Below are 24,985 nucleotides of genomic sequence, written 5' to 3'. Positions count from 1 at the left end.
TATGGTTTAAAATACTGTTAATCTAATTTACAAATAGGCATGATATTTAAAGCCACCTCTGTAACAGGTCTTCAGATATTTATGACATATTATTGAAAAATAAGTTAATGTCCAAGTTATGTGTGTTTTAAAACATTTCATCTTTTATTTAAAATAATGCATTTTCTTTTAAAAATATTAAATAAAAGTGAAAAACATTATCTGGAAATATAATCATCCAGAGAGTTGTTAACCTGTTGAAGAAGAAAGAAGGAAAGTGAAGTCGCTCAGTTGTGTCCAACTCTTTGCGACCCCATGGACTGTAGCCCACCAGGCTCCTCCGTCCATGGGATTCTCCAGGCAAGAATACTGGAGTGGGTTGCCATTTCCTTCTCCAGGGGATCTTCCTGACCCAGGGATTGAACCCAGGTCGCCCACGTTTAACCTCTGAGCCACCAGGGAAGCTACCGCACCCCAATTAACACACGTCCACATATTCACATACTCACAGACGTATGTGATAAGAGGTTTTGTTTATACACACATACAAAATATGTACATTTATTCATATGACTGTGTGTTACTTGCACTTACATGCACAAACCACTAAGAGATCATATACATACTATTTTATAACTACCTTATTCAATATACGCTAATTCTTTTTTCAAAAATATGCAATCTCTTCCAGTAAGTACTTTTCTCAGACTTCCCCAGACTTCTTTTTTTATACAAATTTGTGTCTATTTGGGGCTTCCTTAGTGGCTCCATGGTGAAGAATCCATGTGCAATGCAGGAGACACAGGAGACTCGCGTTCAATTCCTGGAGGAGGGCATGGCAACCCACTCCAGTATTCTTGCCAGGACCATCCCATGGACAGAGGAGTCTGCTGGGCCATGGTCCATGGGTTTGCAAAGAGTTGGACACGACTGAAGCAGCTGATTATGCATGCCCACATCTCTATTTCAGCATCTCACCACTCCACACAATAGGGAATGCTTCCCAGCCGTGACAAGGCTGCGTGTGTCCATGTAGATTTTCAATGTTACGACAGTAATAACAAGTATGCAGCCAAAAAGGATGTCCACATTCTTGAGCCTGCTCAAATCCTGCTCTTCCTCTCTCCACACAAGTGACAAACAGTCCCACATCCGGGGTGAAATAGTCTATCAATGAAAAGACAAGGCTATACCACGGGGACTTATCGCAGACACAGAAATGGAGATGAGGACCTTGGTTCTCCTAACACATTCAGGATTAGACTCAAGAGAGAAAGAAGAAAGAAAGGGCATAACCCTGATTTATCCCAGTTCTTCTTCCTGCCAATATGTCAAAGATTTTCTACTCAGTACTCCTGAAAACGGAGGTGGGGGGGGGGGGTTGTTTTTCTTTTTTCTTTTTTTGGTTGTTTAGTTTCTGATATAAAATCAGTTTCTGATCAAACTTAAAAGTCCCAAATTAAAACTTGATTTTATCAAAGAAGCCACGTATGCAGAGCCAGTATTTCCCATCACTAAGGTGTCTCTCGTTATTCAGGTGACCGATGGGACGGAATGCAGGCCATATAGCAATTCTGTGTGTGTCCGGGGGAAGTGCGTGCGGACAGGCTGTGATGGCATCATTGGCTCGAAGCTGCAGTATGACAAGTGTGGCGTCTGTGGAGGAGACAACTCCAGTTGCACAAAGGTGGTTGGAACCTTCAATAAAAAAAGGTAATGTGAGAGAACCATTGCCCTCAACTGACCTGAACAAGACTTTCAGTTCAGCCACTCAGTCATGTCCAACTCTTTGTGCCCCATGGACTGCAGCATGCCAGGCTTCCCTGTCCATCACCAGCTCATGGAGTTTACTCAAACTCATGTCCATTGAGTCGGTGATGCCATCCAACCATCTCATCCTCTGTCGTCCCCTTCTCCCGCCTTCAATCTTTCCCAGCATCAAAGTCTTTTCAAACGAGTCATTTCAGGTGGCTTTAGACTCTTGCAAAATTCATAAAGGAGGACTCGTTACATCCTAAGCTATCTGTGGGCATGTTATTCACCAGGGTTCTTGGCCTCCTCCAAGCAATAGAAATTGACTAGAGGGCAGACAAGAAATTCAGGCAAGCCTTCACTGGGGCCCCTGCTGATGCAAGGGGGAGCAAAAAGCAAGCAACAGGTTCCCTTGTTTGCTTACTCCCCTGGGCGGATGGAGCTCATTCTTTATATGGGGTGAGGGTAGGAGTGTGTCCTTGGGCTGGCCAGAGGGGGACCTAGGTGTTTTTCCCACCCTTCTGGTGGTATGACTCAGATGTTAAAGAATCCGCCTGCAATTCGGGAGACTACAGGTTCGATCACTGGGTCTGGAAGATGCCCTGGAGAAGCAGGAATGGTTACCCACTCCAGTATTCTTGCCTGGAGAATTCCATGGACGGAGGAGCCTGGTGGGCTACAGTCCATAGGGTTGCAAAGAGTTGGACGCAGCTGAGCGACTGACACGCTCACTTTCTGGTGGTGTGGAGTGAAGGGTGGCAGGCACAGGCCCCTGTTTTTGGCTCCATGCTCTTCAAAAGTGGCGGTTGGGTTTTTTGATCTCTGTGTGTTTCTTGGGCCCAGAATTTGCCCCAGCGACACACAGTCGATCACACATGCAGTGATTTTTAGGCCCACACAGTTTCGCTGAGTTTTGTTGCTGGAGGAGAGGTGTGTCCAGGTGCGAGCATTCCAGCACTGCAGCAAAGCGTCCCGGGTCCCAGGCCCGTCCCAGAAGGAGGTTTAGCCAGGCCCCCCCTACTTAATGCTTTATGAATATGAGAAGGGAACGCAAGGACATGAAATGAGCCCGGATGCCGACTGGAAACTCGTGGCACCTTTCAAAGCAGATGGAATCACAATGGCCGTGGCTTCAGGTTTTGTAGAGTGTGAAAAAGGCAAAGGAAAAATCTGTGACATTCCACTTGAGCCATACCTTGCAGATCTGTTATTCCCGAAACACAATTTAGGAAGAGATGACTGGTTTCCATCTTAACTGCTTTTTTTTTAAACAAATAAATTCTCTTTGGGCTATATTTTTCTTGAGAAAACATTTCTCAAACCAAAATGTAAGTGATCTGCAGTGGTGTTGAGGGCAAGCCTGTTTTTGAGTGCACTACCCTGGTTTCTATCTACTCTATGAAGCATAATATCTGTTTCCTGCTCCCTCTCATGGTCCTTGATTACACTCTTGCTTTAAAAATGTAAGTTTAGAACGTAACCAGTTTCTGGCATGAAATATTATACTCTCAGCTAGGATGACTGAGTCAGCTAAAGAGTCTGCAGAAATGCAGAATTGCTTTTCCTCTTCGCCAGACTACCCTTGCGCTGTGTGGTGTTGGTCAGATGGGACTTCCCAGGTGGCACAGTGGTTAAGAATCTGCCTGCCAGTGCAGGGGATGCCAGAGACACGGGTTTGATTCCCGGACCGGGAAGATCCCCTGCAGCAGGAAATGGCAACACACTCCAGTATTCTTGCCTGAAAACTTCCATGAACAGAGGAGGGCTACAGTTCCATGGTGGGCTACAGTCCATGAAGTCACAAAGAATCAGACATGACTGAGCGTGCACACACACTCACACACACACATCAGTCAGGCGCATCTGTATTCCTGAGGTGTGTGCTGTGTTCTCTGTAACCGGAGAGGAATATACAAGCCAAGTCCACAAGAAGCATTTCTAAGAACAAATCCCATGCCATGGTAATGTAAAAAACTGGAAGTGATCTTTGATATGATAAAAAAAATATATGGCTGGAGAATAAATTCTGTATTAAAATAGCCATTACAAATCTTGTTTGCTAGTGATATAATAATTATTCATCTAATGGTGTTGGACCATCTAAGTCAAAAAGGCTGCAAGTCCAATTATATTCTGCATTTCAGTATATTTCAAAGATGCAGGCACCTTAGAAATGATCCAGTCTAATGTTGTGCTTTATAAATGAGAAATCTGGGACTCTGAAACTTTAAGATTTACGCAGTTTTACATGACAGTTTTACATGAGGAATGCCAAAGTAGAGGCTATAGTTTAGGTCATAAAAATAGGATGCACAAGCTATTTGTTAAAAAAGAAAAAAGGAAGAGACAGAAAAAGAAGGAAGGGAAAAAATTCAGAACCAAAAGAGAAATAAAATTATTTTTTAAAAAGTAGCTTATGTACTATATGCTATGTATTCTTCCTACATCAACTTATAAGACTCTTGCAATGCTAGATTTAGCTTTTAGGTTTTTTATGTATTTACAGCAAATAAACACATATTTGCTATCACACAAAAAGATGAAGGCACTCATGATAGCAACAAGAATGATGCACCATAAATCCTTGCAAATTGATTTGATCAAGATTAGAGTATGTGATGCAAATGACCTGTTTGAGTATCCTGAATAAATTATCTTGACATCGTTGATTGATAAAAAGGAACATTGATCTTGGAGCTGGAATATTTGCAATCCAGCTCTGATTTAGTAATTCCCTAGCCACGTGGTCTTGAAGAATCACTCAACTTCTTTCCTATTAACATCCTTGAAAGTAGAATGGAAATAATAGTAATTATCTTGCAAATAAGTGTTTCTGTGAGGATCAAATGAGATTATGCATATTAAAATATTTCACTAAGTTCAAAACTCTTCAGGAACGTGATCCTAATTTTAGTTCACTCCTCTCTCAATTTTCTTCATGTCACTAAAGGGCAATTCAGTCCTTCTACTGCCTGGGGCTAAAACGTTGAGCCGTCTTTCACACCTCATTTTCTGTCACAACTCACATCCATTCATTTGCAAATCAGTCCTACTTCCAGGGTGTGTCCCAGAATCCGGTTACCCCTCACCAGCAGGAGGACAAACACCACCATCCTGTGGTCATCCTCTTTGGCTCTATCAGTCCAGCCGTCTTCCCATGGGTGGCTCCCCAGCCCGTGGTTCTTCACTGTCTCTTCCTCACAGAGCAGAGGGAGTCATCCCTGCATTACCTGAGTCAGCTGGTGGCATTCCTCGGCTCACCCCTTCAGTGGCTGCCATCTCACTTAGAGTCAGTGCACAAGGCTGTTTTGTAACCTGGGTGATGCCAAAAGCTTTGGTCCCTGCCCTGCTCCAAGTCTCTTCTTCCCTGGCCTCTTCTCTTGTTCTGCTCTAACATCCTGGACTTCCCAACTTCCCAACGCTCTTCAAACATGGCAAGCAGGACCATGGGCACTGTTTCCTCTGCCTGGAACAGTTTTTGACAATGAATATAACCAATGCTTCCTCTAGAATTCCTTTAAATGTCTGCTAAATGTAACCCCCATCGCCCCCAGGCAGTGACTTTCTTAAATGAATTGGAGGGTCTCTCCGCCTTCCTCCTTGTTCCACTGTCTTCTACTCTCCTCTCTTCTTCACAGCTCTTATCATCAGATATAATCGCATATCCTGTTTGGGGGTCTAACTCCTCCACTCTTGCTAGAATGTCACTTCCATGACAGCATGTATAGTATGTAAGAATGCACATATTCCTTCATGGCAGGTACTGTTCTTAGTACTACGGAGAAAGCCCTGGACACAAGAAGATTCCCTTTGCAAATAGGTTCATCTGTACCATTTTTCTAGATTCCACAAATATGCGTTAATATAATATTTGTTTTTCTCTTTCTGACTCCATTCTATATGAGACTCACTAGGTCCACCCATGTCTCTGCAGATGGCACAATTTTGTCCCTTTATATGGCTGAGTAATATTCCTTCATATATATATATGTACCACATCTTCTTGATTCATTCCTCTGGACATTTAGGTCGCTTCCATGTCCTAAATGGGAAGGAAATCCAAACAAGAGGGGATATATGTATAAAGAAAAAAGAAGACTCCTTGCCCTGCCATCCACACTTCATACATCCATGAAAACAGCTGCATTCATTCATGGTGACCAAGGAAACTGGTTAATGCCCAGAGTTTAAATGATACCAAGCAGGGTGAAAGAAAACAAATAAGGAATAAAAGGAAATCCTATTTTACTGAAGCATCAAGAAATCAGCACACGAATCTTCATACTGCCCAGTGCCTTGAGCACCTCAGTCTGGAGACCTGCCCAGGCTGAGCTCCCAGTGATTCTCATGAGTATGAGTCAGACTCCAAGAACAAGGATTTTAAAAAGCCTGTGCTGTCTGATTCTCTCAACCAACATTCTTTACTTTCTTGACACTCTGCTTGGTATCGCTTAAACTCTGAACATCACCAGAACATATTTTCATTTAACTGTTAGGAAGTTCAGCTGATTGAGCTAAAGTTTCCATGCCTAGGGACGTGGTAAAAGGAGCAGAAATTGGGAGTCAAATGTCCTAGCACTGCCACTGGTTAACACTAGTGAACTTGGGCAAATTACTTTAATACATCTTCCCTGATAGGCTTTTTTTTTTTTTCAAACACGTATTTGAATTTTGTTTAGATTTAGCGGTGTAATTCATTTACACATTGAATTTTTCTGCTTTCCCTTTTAAAAAATTCATTTATTTTTAATTGAAGGATACTTGCTTTAGAGTATTATGTTGGTTTCTGCCGAACATCAACATGAATCAGCCATGAGCAGACATATGTCCCCTCCCTCTTGAACCTTCCTCACCATCCCACCCATCTAGGTAGCTACAGAGCCTGAGCTGGAGATCCCCGAGTCATACGGAAAATTCCCATTGACTATCTATTTTACACATGGTAATGTACGATTGTGTCATTGTCATTGTTCGGTCACTTAAGTCATGTCCAACTCTTTGTGACCCCATGGACTGCAGCACACCAGGCTCACCTTTCCTTCATTATTTCCCAGAGTTTGCTCAGATTCATGCCCACTGAGTTGGTGATTCTAACCATCTCATCCTCTGCCACCCCCTTCTCCTTTTGCCTTCAATCTTTCTCAGCATCAGAGTCTTTTCCAATGAGTCGGCTCTTCTTATCAGGCGGCCAAAGTACTGGAGCTTCAGCTTCACCATCAGTCCTTCCAATGAATATTCAGGGTTGATTTCCTTTTGGATTGACTGGTTAGATCTCCTTTCAGTCCAAGGGACTCAAGAGTCTTCTCCAGCACTGCAGTTTGAAAGCATCAATTCTTTGGTGCTCAGCCTTCTTTATGGTCCAACTCTCACATCCATATGTGACTACTGGAAAAACCACAGCTTCGACTAGATGGACCTTTGTCAGCAAAGTGATGTCTTTGTTTTTTAATACACTCTCTAAGTTTGTCATAGCTTTTCTTCCAAGGAGCAGGCATCTTTTAATTTCATGGGTGCAGTCATTATCGACAGTGATTTTGACGCCCCCCAAAATAAATTCTGCCACTGTTTCCACTTTTTCCCCTTCTATTTGCCATGAAATTATGAGACCAAATGCCATGATCTTCATTTTTTGAATGTTGAGTTTTAAGTTAGCTTTTTCACTCTTCTCTTTCACCCTCATCAAGGTGAAAGGCTTTTTAGGTAAGATGGAATATTTTTCTTCTGGCTTAGTTTGAAGCCATAGTAGAAACATCTCATCTCTTAATATTAGACACTTAAAAAAAAATCCTGTGACAGAATCTAATCCAAAATGTACTACATAAGTAAAGTTAATAAATCACATTGAATAGGTAAGCCATATCGTCAGCATTGCATCTTCTCTCTTTAAGACAGTAAGAAGCTCTGCCACCTGCCTGGCCATCACTGGAGATCAGATGCCCAGTACAAAGGGGCCTTCCCTGGGAATAAGCCTTCTCTCCAACTCAGAGGAAATACTTGAGTGGGAAACACACTTGGATTTTCCATATATGGATCAGTTGCCCCATATCCTCTAAACTTGAGTAAGAATTTGAAAGTAAATAAGTAAATTTCACACACATTAGTCAAACTGCACAAGCAGAGTATTTGTATATATTTAAATAGCTAGGAAGCTAAAACATATGGAGACATTAATATAATTACTTAGACAAAGATTTTGGCAAGAGATGCCTCCTCTGCACTGGTGTAATGCCTTAGTGCTCAGCTAACTTTCATCCTAGCCTTTTCTGCAAACTTATGGGTATCAGAGAAACTTTTACCTTTGCCCACTTTCCTGAGCAGAAGATGGATCATTAGAAATTTATCTCATTTGTTGCTCATCATAAAAGCCTGAGTCAGTCCACCATAAAGTTTTGCAGACCCTAATAATTCTGGGAAATTTGCTAAGGCATTAATGTTTCTTCTTTTTTTTTTTTTTCCCCTTTTGATACCAGTAAGCTGTGGTTACCCAGTTACAGAATTTTATGTTTTATTTTCTGTCCTGCCCCAGCAAATCCAGAGTGTTAGGTAGAAACAGAATCAGAGCCTCCACCCTGTCTCTAGTCTAACAAATAATTAAGCCCATGGTTTCTCAACTAGTCTGAGCATTGGAACAGTGGGAGAAACTCCAAAAGTACTGCTGCCTCTGACCCATCCTGAAAGATGAGGATTTAACTGCCCTGGATTCAGATTTACAGGCTTTGAACTTTTTCCAAGATCCCCATGTGATCTTAATGTGCAAACAAGCTTGAGGAACGTTAATTGAAAGATTTCTGTGAGATTAATTGAGGGTAGATTTTTGTTGGTTTCTGTTTATGTATATCCCATTTTGTGCCAGAAAGAACATAGAGTTGCTTTGTAAATTTTGAACATCATAATAAAATTGTATGCAGGACATCCCTTCTCAGTTCAGTGGTTAAGACTGCAGAAGGCACAGGTTCAATCTCTGGCCAGGGAACTAAGATCCCTCATGACTCATGGTGTGGCCAAAAATAATAAGAGAAAATTTTAAAAGTAAATAAAAATCTGTTGTTTAAAGAAATGTATACAATATGATAGTCTAACTATAAAATATATTTTGCTATAAGAAAACCAATGTTTAAAACCAATTTTAAGCTTTAATAAATTGAAATTTTTTAATTTTAATACATTAAAACTGCACTAAGATAAGGTGATGTGCCAGTGCTAATCATTCAGTCAGTGTCCGACTCTTTGTGACCCCATGGACTCTCTCTGTCCATGGAATTCTCCAGGCAAGAATACTGGAGCGGGTAGCCATTCCCTTCTCTGCATTCCCTTTGGTACCCACCCAGGGATCGAAGCCGGGTCTTCCACACTTTTAGAAAATGTCTATTTACGTTATCTGTTTGTTAAACGTTTTCCTTATTTTTTTTTTTCCTTCCTCTCCCCTCTCCCCGTTCTTTCTCTCTCCCCTGCCGGACATCCCTGCGTCCAGTAAGGGTTACACTGACGTCGTGAGGATCCCCGAAGGGGCGACTCACATTAAAGTCCGCCAGTTCAAAGCCAAAGACCAGACCAGATTCACTGCCTACTTAGCCCTGAAGAAGAAGAACGGTGAGTACCTGATCAACGGCAAGTACATGATCTCCACTTCGGAAACCATCATCGACATCAACGGGACCGTCATGAACTACAGCGGCTGGAGCCACAGGGACGACTTCTTGCACGGGATGGGCTACTCGGCCACCAAGGAGATCCTCATCGTGCAGATTCTTGCCACAGACCCCACCAAGGCGCTCGATGTCCGCTACAGCTTCTTCGTTCCCAAGAAGTCCGCCCCAAAGGCAAACTCGGTCCCCAGCCAGGGCAGCAATAGCGTGGGCCCGCCCAGCCCGCAGCTGCAGTGGGTGACGGGCCCCTGGCTTGCCTGTTCGCGAACCTGTGACACGGGCTGGCACACCAGGACGGTGCAGTGCCAGGACGGGAACCGGAAGCTGGCGAAGGGCTGCGCGCTCTCCCAGAGGCCTTCCGCGTTCAAGCAGTGCCTGCTGAGGAAGTGCTAGCCCTGTGCTTACGGCCCGCTGCCGGGACGGCTGAAGGGACAGCTCTCGGATGGCCCCCGGAAGCGCAGAAAGTCACAGCCTGCAGCGTCGGCGCCCCGGGGAGTCCGATTATGGGCAGAATCTGCCCTCGGCGACCAAAATGGAGGTGTGCACTGCTTCGTGGGACAGTGGTGACCTCGGGACGTGGAAACACTTGCGAGTTCTTGAACATCCCCTGAGCCGACGAGATTTGCAGAAACATGGATGAATGTAGAAACAGGACATTCGAAGACGGCAGAGCAGTCTCTCCCTCGTCACCTACCTCTTATAGAATGTCTTCAAAGGCATCATAATCATTTTCATGCATATTATTTACACAGCAGCTTATTTTTATTGTTTGTAAATACATTCTTCCTTGGTATGTCACTTTATATCACTCGGTTCTATTAAAATATATATATATATATATATTTCTATATAAAAAAAAGTATTTGACCAAAGGAGGTCTGCAGCTATTTCCACTCTTTCCAGTTTCCAGAAAGAGCTGTGGATGTTTTACTGGAAATTAAGAACTTGCTGCTGTTTTAAAAAGAGTTAGTTATACGTTCAGACTACGGGAGATATAATTTTTGTCAAAAACCATTTTGACAGCAAGCATCTTCTAAGACATTCTGAAAAGAAAAAAGGGTCTCAGTGTATCTAGTCATTTAAATATACACAGGGGTCCATTTATTTAAATCACTAACTGCCTGTATTTTTTCAGGCAGCCAGACAAATTAATGTATCATGAGGAGGTAGAAGAAGCATTTCTGTGTGCATCAGTATTCAAAGGTCTGAAAATTAATTTCCTCCTGTTAGAATTTAAAAGTAAAAACAAACAAGCAAAAATACCTGCTTCACCGTATTTTCAAGTTATATTTTCACAACTGCTTTCTCTCTCTGTGGCTCCTATCTGATATCTCACAATGTGTCGTATCCATAGAGAACACACAGCAAAGTTTTCAGTCACATTCAACACTGGTATACCTCTTACCAGCAAGCCTTTATAGCGCGTTTTGTTTTTGCTCATTTCTTTGCTTTGTTCAAGACTTCTTAACCTATGATGTTTTGGACTTGTTGACTTGGTAGTCAGCCGCATATAGAAGTGGTTATCGTTAATGTGGCTAGTGCAAAAAGAAAAAAAATGGTTAATATTAACAAGACTGTTTCCACACCATAGGCAATAATTCTTTGCATATTTTTTTTAATCCAAGTATACTGATACTGTTAAGATTGTTCCCAGTTAGAAAGCATTTGGTTGTACCAGTGAGTGATGAAATGTGATGGCCTTTGCAAAGTTTGCTCTTATTTCCATAGCCTGTTTAGGTAGATTGTGAGTTGGAATAGTTAGGCATGGAAAATTTTTCCAGTCATCTGCATAGAAACTTCATAGGCAATAAACCACATCCCTCTATGCCATGGTTCAGAAAAACCAAAATATTACATTTTATTTGGTTTTTCTTTGTGAAATAGCACAAACAATTTGCTTTTATGAAATTTTCTAATAATCCTACCAAGTGTGCCCTATTATTAGAGATTTGCTTATAAGGATATTAGGGAACTACTATTTGAGTTTCCTTAAACTCATGAGAGTTTATTTTTGTCATAACATATTTTTAATATAAAAGAATTATGTAATTGATCTTGCTATAGCACATTCATTTCAGTAGACCAAGGGAATGGATATCTCTGTGTGGATATCCATTGGATATAATGGATTTGCTCAAGAAATCAAAAGTGTTAATCATTCTTTGGGTTTTTGTAGGCTGACTTTGCTTTAGACATGGTCCTTTTTCTTAATCAAATGCCAGTTAGAGAATGGAGGCCTGTACAAGACTGGTAACCTCCATTTGATGAAGGTACCAGATATGAGGCACTGAGAGCAAAGCTGTTCATGTCAAAGTAATACTGATCATTTGACTATGCCAAGAGAATTAACAGACCAGCTTTACTTTTTCCAATATTCAAAATAACTTGAATCAAGTAACTCAGCTATGGCAATTTTTTAATCTTTTGTGGTTGTATTGGCAGTAACATTAAAAAAATAATTAAAGAGCAAATGTGATTGTCTCCTATTCTACTTCTCCATACTGTATTCATAGATTTTAAAATATGATTTATCAATGATTCCTTTTTTCCCCAAATAACCGAAGTTTTACACTTCTCGTAGGAGCAATCCTAGAGAGTTTAAAATAAATAAATAAACCACTATTCCATGCTTCTATCTAAGGGACTTTTTTAGTTTTTGGGTTATTTTTTCCCTTGTATGGGTGTCAGTAGATTGACTAAGGAATGTATGTCTAAACTCCTGAGAAAATATGTAGACTGGAAACTGAAATTTAGAGAAATGGAGTGTTTAGTAGACACAGAGAATGATAAGCAAAGGGAAAATCCTCAATATATGCAAAGTAATTTAGTTCAGTTTCAGGTTGTGTTATGCCTTTTCTTTTTCCATAGCTGCATCTTGAATTAAGAGTGTAAAATTCAGGATGCTAGAAGCCACTTCCTAAAAAGAAAAGACTTTAAAAGAGTCTGTCTGAAAAAGCTCAGGTTAGTAAGAATCTAATGGCACTCACAAAACTAAACACTCCAGATTATTTCAGTAGATAAAAGGGAGCCCAGAACAATACAACATTTATTTCTTCTGGAACAGAAAGTGTCAAATGAAGCCCTACCTTGTTGTTAGAGGTTTAAAGACATTGTTTTAATTTATTCAACCAATTCAATGTCCTCTGCCTTCCTGTGGAAACAGTTTTAGCACATTAAGAATGAAGGGATTAATCACAGACAAAAAAGTTGCAGCACTGAAAAAAAAAAGTAATTTATTGTTTTTGCAACTGGTATGTGAATTTGTGTGATAAAATTATTTATTCTTATTTAACAAAAATATGTGCAAATTCTTCTATATTTAAGATGTTCTGCTGTTGTCCTACTTTTTAATTTATGCTTCATGTTTGTGTATAAAGTACACTTTGTGAATTTACATAATATATGGCACTGGTTGCTTTTGTATTTTTTTTTACTGAAAGCTTTCTGTGTGAAACAGGTGTATATGTGTATATTCCTCATGTATTCTTATTCTGATACTGTCCCTTTCCTTACTAAGGACATTTTAAATTTAATCTTCCGTGGCTAGTAGTATTTATCACTTGTAGTTATGTTAACAGGTCTTTGGGTTCCTAATCTTCCCAAACCTCAGCTAAGAAACACATTTATTCAAGGAACTAAGGTCTAAGTTTAAAACTAGAGCATATAGGTAGCCTGGAAGCTTCCAGTAGAAGCTAAGACAATTCAGAATCAGGTCCATACACTTTCACTGACGAACTTGGACAGGGAGCTGTTGATATATCACAACCTCCAAATGATATCAATGATAATAAAGCAAAATAATGTCTTCTGCTGCTTTAGAAACCCTTCTTAACATTAATAGCATTTCCTCTCAGCATCTTTAGGAATTTATAAATGAGAGTAAACAAATGGATTTAAATGATTCAGATGTTTGCAGTCATAACTGTTTCTGCAAGTGTGGGATGTCCATTGATATGATATGATGTTTTATTATTACAAGTTAATCTTTTGGAGGGATAGTAGGATTTGGGACAAGCAGGGACACCTATGATCACACCAGCTTGCCCCAGACTAAAATTTCACGATTTGGTCACAGTAAGGCAAAACACCTTTGGACACACAGTTGACCAGATCAATCTTTGGTTCTGATGTTTCTCCCCTTGGCTCCTTCTTTATTAACAAGGTCATTTTAATGGTTTAGGAGACGACAGCAGCCGGATCCAAAGAAGTTCAGGACTTGTGCTATAACTTAGAGTTCACTGTGAAATAAGATTGAACTTAACAATCGCTGGATTTTGCTAATAGCTTGTGGCTGAGTATGAAATCTTATCTGCATGATGAGTGACTATTATTAATCAGTTAATAGTCAAACTTGAAGTCATAAAAACACCTTATTTTTTTTTTAACATTTCAAAGCTACAGAGTAACTTTGAGTTACTATTTTGTTTTACATGAATGACCTTGAGAACAGAAATGGCCATTTAAGTGCAGGGTCAAAGTGATCTATCATATAGACACACAGAAAGGGAACTTGTAGGTTTTCTTTATTATTTTTCTTATTTGCCAACAACCTGTAGTTTTAGGTTATCAAACAGGTAGACCAACTAAGTGGGTAGATCAACTAACCCACTGAAAAATACAATCTTTCTAATAGCTTCCTGTTCGCGTGAACTACGGGGCTTCCTTTGTAGCTCAGCTGCTGAAGAATCTGCCTGCAATGCCAGAGATCTGGCTTTGATCCCAAGGATAGGAAGATCCCCTGGAGCAGGGAAAGGCTACCCACTCCAGTATTCTGGACTGGAGAATTCCATAGACTGAATAGTCCATGGAGTCGCAAAGAGTCAGACACGACTGAGCGAGTTTCACTTTCACTAGCATGAACTACAGAAATGACTTATCAAGTTACAGCTCTTAAAACATATCAGTCTATACTGCATACTGAATGTCCTATTTAATTAATGTATGAGAACATATTGAAACACCAACCTATGCATCAGTGATTCAGAAAATGCAAACATACATAGTGTTCAGATCAGAAAAGTATTCCATCTGGCTATCCTGTTGCCATGATATCATAGTTATCAATGCAGATTTTGTACAAAAGATAAAGGAAAGTGTTGTTAGAAAATGTTGGTTTTAAAATGGAATAGGACTGATATATATATATATACATATATATATATATGTATATATATATATTCATTAGCTTGCACTCTCTTAATGTTCCCTCACTAAAAGTAAGTTTGCTGTCTGTGGTCCGTATCTTACATCTCCACCAACTGCCCTGCCATAGGTCAAGTGAAAAAAATAAATAATGGCCCATCATCCTATTGTGGGTTCAATCCTTGGGTAGGGAAGATCCCCTGGAGTAGGAAAATGGCAGCCCACTCCAGTATTCTTGCCTGGAAATTCCCATGGGCAAAGCAACCTAGTGGGCTACAGTCCATGGGGTCGCCAGAGAGCCGGACAAGACTGAACACACACCTCACACATCTTCCTATGAGGCACTGCTGCAGCAGAATGATCCAAGTCTAACACTGTGAGGACAACTGTGATTTACAAATAAAACAGGGCATTTTTTTTTTACTTTTCCTTTGGCACATCCAATGAACAATTGCAATCTTTATCAAGGTGCTAGCATTTTCAGTGACCCAACTGCCAAATGCATATTTCTGAGTTACTATTTTATTCTACATGATTTCTTGGTTTGCAAGAAAGAGCTCTTTAAGTCTTTTTGTCAAAGCTGGACACAACTTGATAATCAAAGTTTGGGAAATTGTACCTAATGGTCATTCAGATTGGCAGGGTTTAGTGACAGAAGCTCCATGTACATTGAGGATATTTAAGGTGACATCCAAACTTGAAAAGCATCAGGTCGCCATAGCCCAGTTTTAGATCAGTCACATTCTATCATGTACTAAGCCATCAGCATTCCTTTCAAACAAACTTGTTTCAAGTTGCTTATACACAAGGGAACTTTTGTGTATATTTGGCTGGACTTCAACTTTTGCAGTATTTTCTGTCTGGACACTTGGCTATTCTATCTCCATCTTTTCTGTAACAATTCACAACATATTAGAAACATTTCACCCCATGCTGAGTATATCTAAGATAGAGTATCATACTGTGTGACTTTGTGAAACTAGACTTTGGATTAAAAAATTTATATTTTCTCTGGATGGTATTTTTGCATTACACACTCCAGCGTAACATAAATGTAGGAGTTGACAAATACTGCTTACATTTTAATAAGCTCATTCATCAGAGGAAATCATGCATGCGCTTTGTAAATAGACTGCAGATAACTAAACAGATTGCAAGAATATGTTGGATTTGATATAGGCAGTGGCCACGGATATTTGATTTCTATATTAGTGTCTGTGAGTCAAGTCAGGTAATAAACCTAAATAGGTATAGAACTGATATTTTTAAGTCTTGAAAGATCCTTTCAAGGCAGAATAAAATATTGAAGATTTACATACTGTATACAAGCCGTAAAATGTACGCTGCTTTCTACTCTCAATTTTCCAGAAGTGATGGCATTTTTCAGTAAATACAATGCTGTTGGAAAACCAAAAAAAAAAATCTTGGAAAACTAAGACGGGTCTTGTTTAAAATGTCTCTTCAGCTTTGGCATATTTCAAACCTGAAACAGCTATTGAAAGTGTTACTGTGTTTTGTAGCCTGCATTCCACAACTGCTCTGTTATTCAGGTAAACCACTTGAAATAAGATATTTGGGACCTTTACTGTAATATTTTTCATTAAGGAACAATATCCTATTTTGTAAAACATTTCCTTATGTGTGACTTTAAACTGTAAAATTAAACATTGGTTTTGTGGTTTCAGTGGGCATAATAAATGTAAATTTTAAAATAGGTTAAAGTATGTATGGCATATAATATGTTTTAGAGGTAGAAACTATTGTCCATTTATTCTTAATTTTCTCATAACAGCAATAGGACCAAGTTAGGTCTTAATGAAGCCCCAGGTTCTCTATAATTTCTACCATCTCTTATCCACTTTGGCACTGGCCTTTAATAGTTTGTCTATCTTAAACTATAAAGAACTTTTACTTCAAGTTCTTCTTACCAGACCATCAGCCCCTAAATCTGTCTAGTTTCAAACGTCTGATGTTAAATTGGAACCACAAGCAACATAACCTACCTACTTCATCCTTACTTTTATAAAGACAAATGTATTCTAGCTATAAAACTAAAGAGCCAAAATAATAATGCATGATCGAAATTTAAAAGGAATTAACATTCACTAGCAAAAGGCTATTTTTTGGTATCAAATTTATAGCATGAAGATTCTGAAGGACATGAATTCCTTCTAAAACTGAAATCATTACTAGTCAGTGTACCTTGCAAACACTGAATTTCTCTCTCTTATCAACTAGTATTTCAGAATTGTACTTTAAATTTTCTTCTTGGTAGGATGTATAGTGTCGAAAGAAATAACTTAAAACACTTAAACATTTAGAAGTCTGGTATATTATAGTTTAAGATTATTGAACACCTCTTGTGTCAGGCACAATAGTAAATACCTCACAATTTTCTCCCAGGTTTTCCACTCCATGACCCTTAGGACACTGGTCTTAAGATCCCAACATTGCAGATGGCCCTCAAATCATAATTGTCAGTGATTGTCTAGCTGTCACCAAATACCACACACTAGTGTAATAACTTTAGATATTTGTTATCGATTATTGGCTTTTTAAAGTACTAGGAGTCTGAGGGAGGCGTTGCAGGGTGCATGGAAGAATGTGTGAGATTGGGGGGGCTAGGGGGAGAATTTAAATGACCTAATGTGTGGGCCCTTGAGTAAAAACAAGAGTGATCCTAAAATTCCAATTAAAATGGCATGGAAACTGTGGAGAATTGGGCAAACAGTGAGAATAGAGACAAGAGCTTAGAGTGTACAAAGAGCTGTTGTTTAAGGAGAGAGAATTTGATTTAGAAAACCAGTAATTGGCTGGAAGGGGAAAAAACACTTTGGTATTTAATCTTACAAACTCTTTCACATTAATATTGAGTTGGTTCAGGCAAAGTTGAAAGTATAAAAGTGGTCCGGAGGGTAGTTTTTAGATTAGGAGTAAAATGAACAAAGAAGATGGTTCAAAATGGAACTATAGGCATGTGAAAAGTCCAAACTATCTTTAATTCCTAGATTCTCTGGAGTCTTTCCTGATATATTGGGCTGGCCAAAAACTTCTTTCAGGTTTTTCTGCAAGATGTTATGAACTTTTTGGCCAACTCAAAACATAACTTGAGAGCAAAGTCTTTTTGTTTGTTTCTTCACTGCCATCCCATCAGCTACCCTGAAAGTACCTGGCAAAAATAAATACTCATAAGTACTTGCCAAATGAAGGAAAGAAGGAAGGATTGGATAGCAAACATGTAGATAATCGTCACTAAGGGGATTCAGAAAATGGTCAAAGACATCATAGCAAATGGGCAGGCAATGAAATTTTTTTTTTTGTAATGAAAATATTCTAAATAGGGAGCACTGACACTTTAGACAAAAGGTCAAGGATGAAGGGAATCAAAAGCAGATGCGTAGCTCCTTAGTTCCAAGACAGACCTTTAGTTCTTAGGATGGCATATTGTAAAGGAATTCTAAAGATGTCCCTCCATAATTCCCAACCCTTGATCATTCAATCAAATGCTAATCCAGACACTGCTGTAAAGGTATTTTGCAGATGGAATTAATGCTACTAACCTCTCTAACTCAAGAGAGAAAATTACCTTGGGTTAACCGGAGGTGGGGTGGAGGGCTCAAAGTAATCAAATAAACTCTTAAAGACAGGAAAGAAAGGCAGAAGGGCAAATCAGAGAAATTCCAAGAATGAGAAGGATTCCATGCACCACTGCTGACTCTGAAGATGAAGAGGGAGTCAGGGGCCAAGGAACATAGAATCTAGAAGCTGAGAACAATCCCCCAGTTGACAGCCAGAAAGAAAACAGGGACCTCAGCTCTACACCTGCAAGACTCTGGATTCTGGCAACAGCATGAAGTTCAAAATCAGAGACATCCTCAGAGCCTCCAGAAAGGAATGCAACTCTGTTGACACCTTGATTCCAACCTGGTTACACCCAAACTGGAGACCCAACTGAGCCAAACTGAGCCTGATGTTTTTCAGTCAATAAGTCATGTCCGGCTCTTTGCGACCCCATGGACTGCAGCACACCAGGCTTTCTTGTCCTTCACCATCTCCCTGAGTTTGCTCAAACTCATGTCCATTGAGTCAGTGATGCCATCCAACCATCTCATCTTCTGTCACTCCCTGCCCGTCCTGCCCTCAATCTTTCCCAGCATCAGGGTCTTTTCAATGAGCCGGCTCTTGGCATCAGGTGGCCAAAGTATTGGAGTTTCAGCTTCAGCATCAGTCTTTCAAATGAACATTCAGGATTTATATCCTTTAGGATTGACTGGTTTGATCGCCTTGCTGTCCAAGGGACTCTCAAGAGCCTTCTCCAACATCACAATTTGAAAACATCAATTTTTGGTGCTCAGCCAGCCTTCTTTATGGTCCAACTCTACATCTAAACATCTATTATTATCTCACCATAAAATTGTAGATAGAAGATAATAAACTGGTTGTGTTTTAGGCTGCCAAGTGTATAGTAATTTGATATGGCACTAACAGAAATCTAGAGTGGAGTATTAGAAGGGCTACCAGTTTAGACCATTAATCAGAATGAACAAGGTTAGGAACCAGTTCTTGGGGTTATGGTATAAGAAGGCGGAACACAAGAAAAACAGAATCTGACTTACTAAAACAGGCACGAAGTCTTGAGATCAGACCCTCATCTAAGCTCACTTTGACATGGAGTCGCTTGGGCTGCTGGAAAAGTAGTCCATATATACACCTTGACTCAAGGACAAGATGAGCTAAAAAACTTGAGGGGAAGTGAGAATCTGTTGCTACAGATTAGAACAAGCAAAAACAGGTTTAAAATAGGGGCAGAGGGGATAGGAGTTCACGGAATAGAGACATCTATTGCCTGAAACCTTGTTCTCCAAAATGCAGCTAAGAAATCTTTTATTGACAATAAATCAGTGAATAAAAGTTTTGATCAAATAAGTCAAAGTTTTAATAAGGATGTTCTGAGTATAAATTGCTATTATTGAACCATTCCCAAATTTTGTGGTTTAAGACTACAGTGTATTGAAGCTCATGATATAGTGAGTCAGCCCTCAGTTAAGTGATGGGCCTGCTCCACATACCAACTGGAGTTATTCGATGAGATTCATCTGTAGCTGGACTGGACTAGAGGGTCCAAGACAGGTTCACCCACAAGTCTGGCATCTTGGCAAGGACAGCAAGAAGGTCGGGTTCAGCTGGAGCCCTCCTTTTTTATTTAGTCTCAGGGCTTTCCCTGAGGAATGATCTTTTCAGCAGGTTGCGGTCAGTCTTCTTACAAGTGGCTCAGAAGGCCAAGAGTAGGTGTTTCTAAAGAACCAAGTGGAACCTACATGGTGTCTTGAGGCCAAGACTCTGAAGTCCCAGAACACTCTTTTTCAGCCCAACTAATAAAAAATTTCACAATACAGAAATCAGCAACATTCATAGATCCTTCCTTGATTCTTCTAAAGTTGAAAGATTATACGATACGCTATTCTTTGTAGTTATCAACCTTTTAAAGTTAACTTTTCTTTGCAACCATGTCATTTCTACACCAATAAATGGAGGTTTTCATTTCAGGGGGAAAAAAAACAATGTTTAAGACTACAAAGACATAATAGTTAACAATTAAGTGGAAATCATTACCCTTTATATTCGTGTGAGTACAAAACCAGTGGGCTACAGACAAGAAGTCACAGTCTTGTAATTAACTTGGTATACCAGCCCAGACTCTAGGGAATCTTTTTGGTTGGGTGGGAAACATGAATTGATTTTTACTGTTTTGCTCTGTTCCGGTTTTGTTACTGCAGTTTTCCCACTATGCATGCTTTTCCCTGAAAAAACATTTCAATGTGTCTGAAAGTTGTTGAAGCTCCATGGACCAGGAGTGTCTGACTTAAGCAGGTCTCAAATTTAATATTGCAGAGAAAGTTTAGGGTATCAGCTGTACATGTGAAATTAAGCAAATAATAAATAAATGTTTATTTTCTAAAATATATTAAGCCAGATGTATACAATAAAATTGTTCAATCATCTGCAGGTCATCTCATAAGCAAGTAAAGCAACCCCATGGACTATAGCCCCCCAGGCTCCTCAGTCCATGAAACTCTCTAGGCAGGAATACTGGAGTGAGTAGCTATTCGATTCTCTAGGGAATCTTCCCATAGCAGGAAGTGATCCCAGGTCTCCTGCATGGCAGACAAGATCTTTACCATCTGAGCCACTAGGGAAGCCCCTCTAATTAGAAGGATGAAGACAGGGAATGTCCTGTCTAGGAAATGCAGATAGCACCGTAATTTGTCTCTATTTAGGACAGACAACATCGAGTTCTAGTTCCTTTACAGTGATAGTCCTCACTCCTAATTCTATCAGTTCCCCTGTCATTGGTCCCACGGGAAGCTAGTGTGTGTTAATCACTCAGTCGTGTCTGACTCTTTGCGATCCCCTGGACGGTAGCCCAACCAGTTCCTCTGTCCATGGAAATTTCCAGGCAAGAATACTAGAGTGGGTTGCCATGCCACTCTCCAGAGGATCTTCCCAACCCGGGGATCAAACCAGGGTCTCCCACATTGCAGGGGGATTCTCTACCTTCTCAGCCACCAAGGAAGCCAGAGACTATGGTTGAATCAATATAAATCTAGCAACACAGACTTTTAAAGACATCTACTTCTGAAAAGGGGGCAGGGATTTGTAGAAAGGACAACCTGTCTGTTGCATTTCTCTCCTAGTGAATGAATAAAACTATTTCAGTACTGGTGGAGTATTTCTGGAGCCCACTATCTTTGTTTTTATAATCCAGTAGACTCCTGAACCTTCTTTGGATTTTGACATTGATAAGACACCAGTATATGAGCTCAGAGACAGAGTTTGACATGAAATCCAGAACTGTCATAGAAGATGCTATTTTCTTTCTTCTCTTTTTCTTTCTGTTTTTTCTTCTTTTAGTAATACTTCAGGGTCATAGGAAGACAGAGATCTCTCCAAAATAGGCCCTTTCTAGTTGTTTTCATTTTCCTGAAAATAATTCTCTCAGAGAAATTTTCTTTTAATGTCTCATCTTTTTAAAAATCTATGTTGTATAAAAAGTTTAAACTTCTTAAGCCAAATATCACTTTAAGAACCTGATTAAACCTGTGGTTTGCTTCATAAATGGACATGCACACAAGTATTATACACAATTACTAGAGAATTCCTGGAACTTTGAAGCTAAACAAGGAATTATAATGCAACAGAAAGAAAAATAAATATGTTTTAAATGGAAATAGTCTAATAAACAACTTTTTGCAAGTAAAAAATTTGAGATTAGAATATATTTGGTATACATTGATAAGTTTTAAAAAAATTTACTGTTCACTTAAAGAATATAGCCTGAAATGATATTAATACTATCATTGTGATAATAAATAATTATAATTCCTCAAGGATCAGGGAGAGGCATATAGGTGACAAAGAAATTATATTGCAGTGTGACAGTTTCTCTGATAGTTAAATACAGAATCAGTCAAGTGATACAGTTGCCAAAGAAGCAATTAGACTCTTGAAGTGTATTGATACAGTTCCATACAGTGATTGTGTTCCTATTCTCCATGCTACAGACATTGTTAATGTTAATGTATTTCACCTTCCTCCTTGCTCTATATTAACAATAGTAGGGCAGAAGAGACTGTCATTCCAAAGCTGAACCAATGCCAACAATCAACTATCTTTGGAATACTTGTTCTACGAGAAATTTTTTTTAAGGTTTAAATCCTTGTTGAATTTTCTCTTTGTTGAGACAAAAGCATTTCTCATTGACTGAAGTTCCCATTTCAATTCTGGGAACTGTAACTTAAAAATAATATAAACAGACTGAAGTTCCTTTAGGGGAAAGAAAGAAGTTGGAAAACTGAAGGAACTTACAACAATGTCCTATTTTGTATGGTTTAAAAAAAGAGTTGGAACAGGACTTTAGAACAATATATATAGTATATGTATTCATATAGTTGATGAGTTATCATGGGGAAGAAAAATTATAATTGTTTTACAGAACAAGAAAGGGCAAAATTAAAACCAATCAATTGGTCAAAGTAAAGACCAAAAGTGTAGGCAAAAGTGTCTGCCTTTTTCACATTGCAACTTTTGTTCCAAAACAAGTGCTCTAGAAGTACCATAACTGGTTTATTTTTACCACTCCCCTCCCCCAGTGAAGTTTTCCAAAACTATCAGTGTACCTTTGGAGATATGTGTGATAAATATACAAACACACACATACACACACACAAGATGCTGAACCTGAAACCTGAAGTCCAATACTTTGGCCACCTAATGCAAAGAGCTGACTCATTGGAAAAGACCCTGATGCTGGGAAAGATTGAAGACAAAAGTAGAAGGGAGTAGCAGAGGATGAGACGGTTAGATAGCATCACCAATCCAATGGACATGAATTTGAGCAGGAGATGGTGAAGGACAGGGGAGCCTGGCCTGCTGCAGTCCACAGGGTCACAGAGAGTCAAACTCGACTTAGCAACTGAACAACAGCAACAACAACAATACATACATAGATATGGGTTTAGTATATATATTACTTGTAAGCATGTTTAATAAGGGAAGATCCCCTGAAGAAGGAGATGGCAACCCACTCCAGTGTTCTTGCCAGGAGAACCAGAGGGAACTGGTGGGCTATAGTCCAGGGGGTCTCAAAGAGTCAGACATGACTGAACATCTGAGCACATGTTTAATAATACTTATCTTATTATTTCCTTTTATCCTGTACTCTGCTGTATACTTCAGGAATTCGGTGCACAGTGCTGGCCAATTATAAGAGCCTAGTTTTCCTTTTCCGTGGTACAGTAGTTCTCATTCAGAGCAAATCCCCCCCTCCCCCCAGGGGGATATTTGACACTGTTTGGGAATGTTGTTGATTGCCAGAATGCAGGGGTCAAGACACTACTAGCATGTAATGGAAAGAATCAAGAGATTTTGCAATGCACAGACCAGGCATTATCTCACCCAAAACGTCAGTAGTGTTGAGGCTGAGATACCACCTTAGTAGGTAACTCCTGCCTGCTCTGCCTGTAGAAATACACATTCCCAGGAAATTACCTTTTACCTTCTAACGAGATGGGAGTCACCAGGCCTCTGACACTCTTCTCCTTGGTGCTGTGATAGTTGGAGCAGTAGGAGCTGGGGCCATGCTTCATCACTGGGACATTGGCATTTGGTGGTGTGTTTCTTCATGCAAGAATCAAATAACCTCAGGTAGGTTATGAGTCCTGGGCACATGGGGACAATTGATGGATTATGCAGGTGAGCATGACATAGACTGATGATAGGCAATTACTATAAATCACCGTTAGTCTGACTTCCAGCCACATGCAACCGACTGCAAGAAATGCGTGGAAACTAGCCCTCGTTCATCCATTTTAGAATATTAGTATTGTGCCTAAAGCCAGGTATGCACATTTTCTGAATGAGCTAAGTGGAATATTTCCCAAATAGCCAAGTGAAAAGAATTGAGAAGAATGAAAGTTTTGTTCCTTCAAGGGTATGTTTAAACAATAGTTTATTTTAGATGCAATAGCATATATTTTAAATAATAACTGCTACAAATGAGTATGTGTTCCTTTCTAGGAAATTCTAGAAATACAAAAACTCTAGGAAATACAAAAACAAGGTGAAAGTAAAAGTGTTAGTAGCTCATTTGTGTCCAACTCTTTGCAACCCCATGGACTGTAGCCCACCAGGCTCCTCTGTCCAAGGAATTCTCCAGGCAAGAATACTGGAGTGGGTAGTCATTCTCTTCTCCAAGGGCTCTTCCCAATCCAGGGATCGAACTTGGATCTCCTGCATTGCAAGCAGATTCTCTACCATCTGAACCACCAGAAAAACTCTAGTACAACAGAAAATCCAAATTCAGTTTTCCATGAGTCACTAGTAATAGATATTGTTTTTTTGTTTAAGAATAAGAGTTATATAAAGGTTTATATATGAGGTTTCATGCCAAACTATACATTCTCAAACTTGGCTCTTCAGGATAGCCTAAATGATATTCTAAGTGACTACTGAGGGAGAGAAGTTTTTGTTTTTTGCTTTTTGTTTTTTCTTAATCATACTAAGTGAAGTAAGTCAGACAGAGAAAAAGACAAATATCATATGACATCATTTTTCTGTGGAATCTAAAAAAAATGATATGGTGAACTTATTTACAAAACAAACAGACTTACAGACTTCAAAACAAATATATGGTTAAAAAAAGGGCAAGGTGGGAGGAGGGATAAATTAAGAATTTGGGATTAACATATACACTCTACTATGGACAAAATAAAGGCTTCCCTGGTGACTCAGTGGTAGAGAATCTGCTTGCAATGCAGGAGACCTGGGTTCAATCCCTGAGTGGGGAAGATCCCCTGGAGAAGGGAATGGCAACCCACTCCAGTATTCTTGCCTGGAGAATTCCATGGAGAGAGGAGCCTGGTGGGCTACAGTCCATAGATAATCAACAAGGACCTAAAGTATAGCAG

The 24,985-nt window shown here is 39.6% G+C and overlaps 1 protein-coding gene across 2 annotated transcripts in view; it reads left to right on the top strand.

Moving 5' to 3' along the window:
• ADAMTS5 (ADAM metallopeptidase with thrombospondin type 1 motif 5) overlaps positions 1–16,234 on the top strand; it is a 57,907-nt gene extending 41,673 nt beyond the window's left edge. For both annotated transcript variants that reach the window (XM_065913796.1, XM_065913794.1), the window contains 2 exons: positions 1,517–1,692; positions 9,203–16,234. In XM_065913796.1, the coding sequence (XP_065769868.1) occupies positions 1,517–1,692; positions 9,203–9,770 (744 nt within the window). In that variant the 3' untranslated portion in view covers positions 9,771–16,234. The remainder of the gene's footprint in view (positions 1–1,516; positions 1,693–9,202) is intronic.
• The last annotated feature ends 8,751 nt before the right edge of the window (positions 16,235–24,985 follow it).

The sequence above is a fragment of the Muntiacus reevesi genome, chromosome 21, assembly GCF_963930625.1.
Source record: "Muntiacus reevesi chromosome 21, mMunRee1.1, whole genome shotgun sequence".
NCBI classification, from domain to species: Eukaryota; Metazoa; Chordata; class Mammalia; order Artiodactyla; family Cervidae; genus Muntiacus; species Muntiacus reevesi.
The sequence above is the reverse complement of the archived record's forward strand: the minus strand, read 5'-3'. Positions and strand labels throughout refer to the sequence as shown.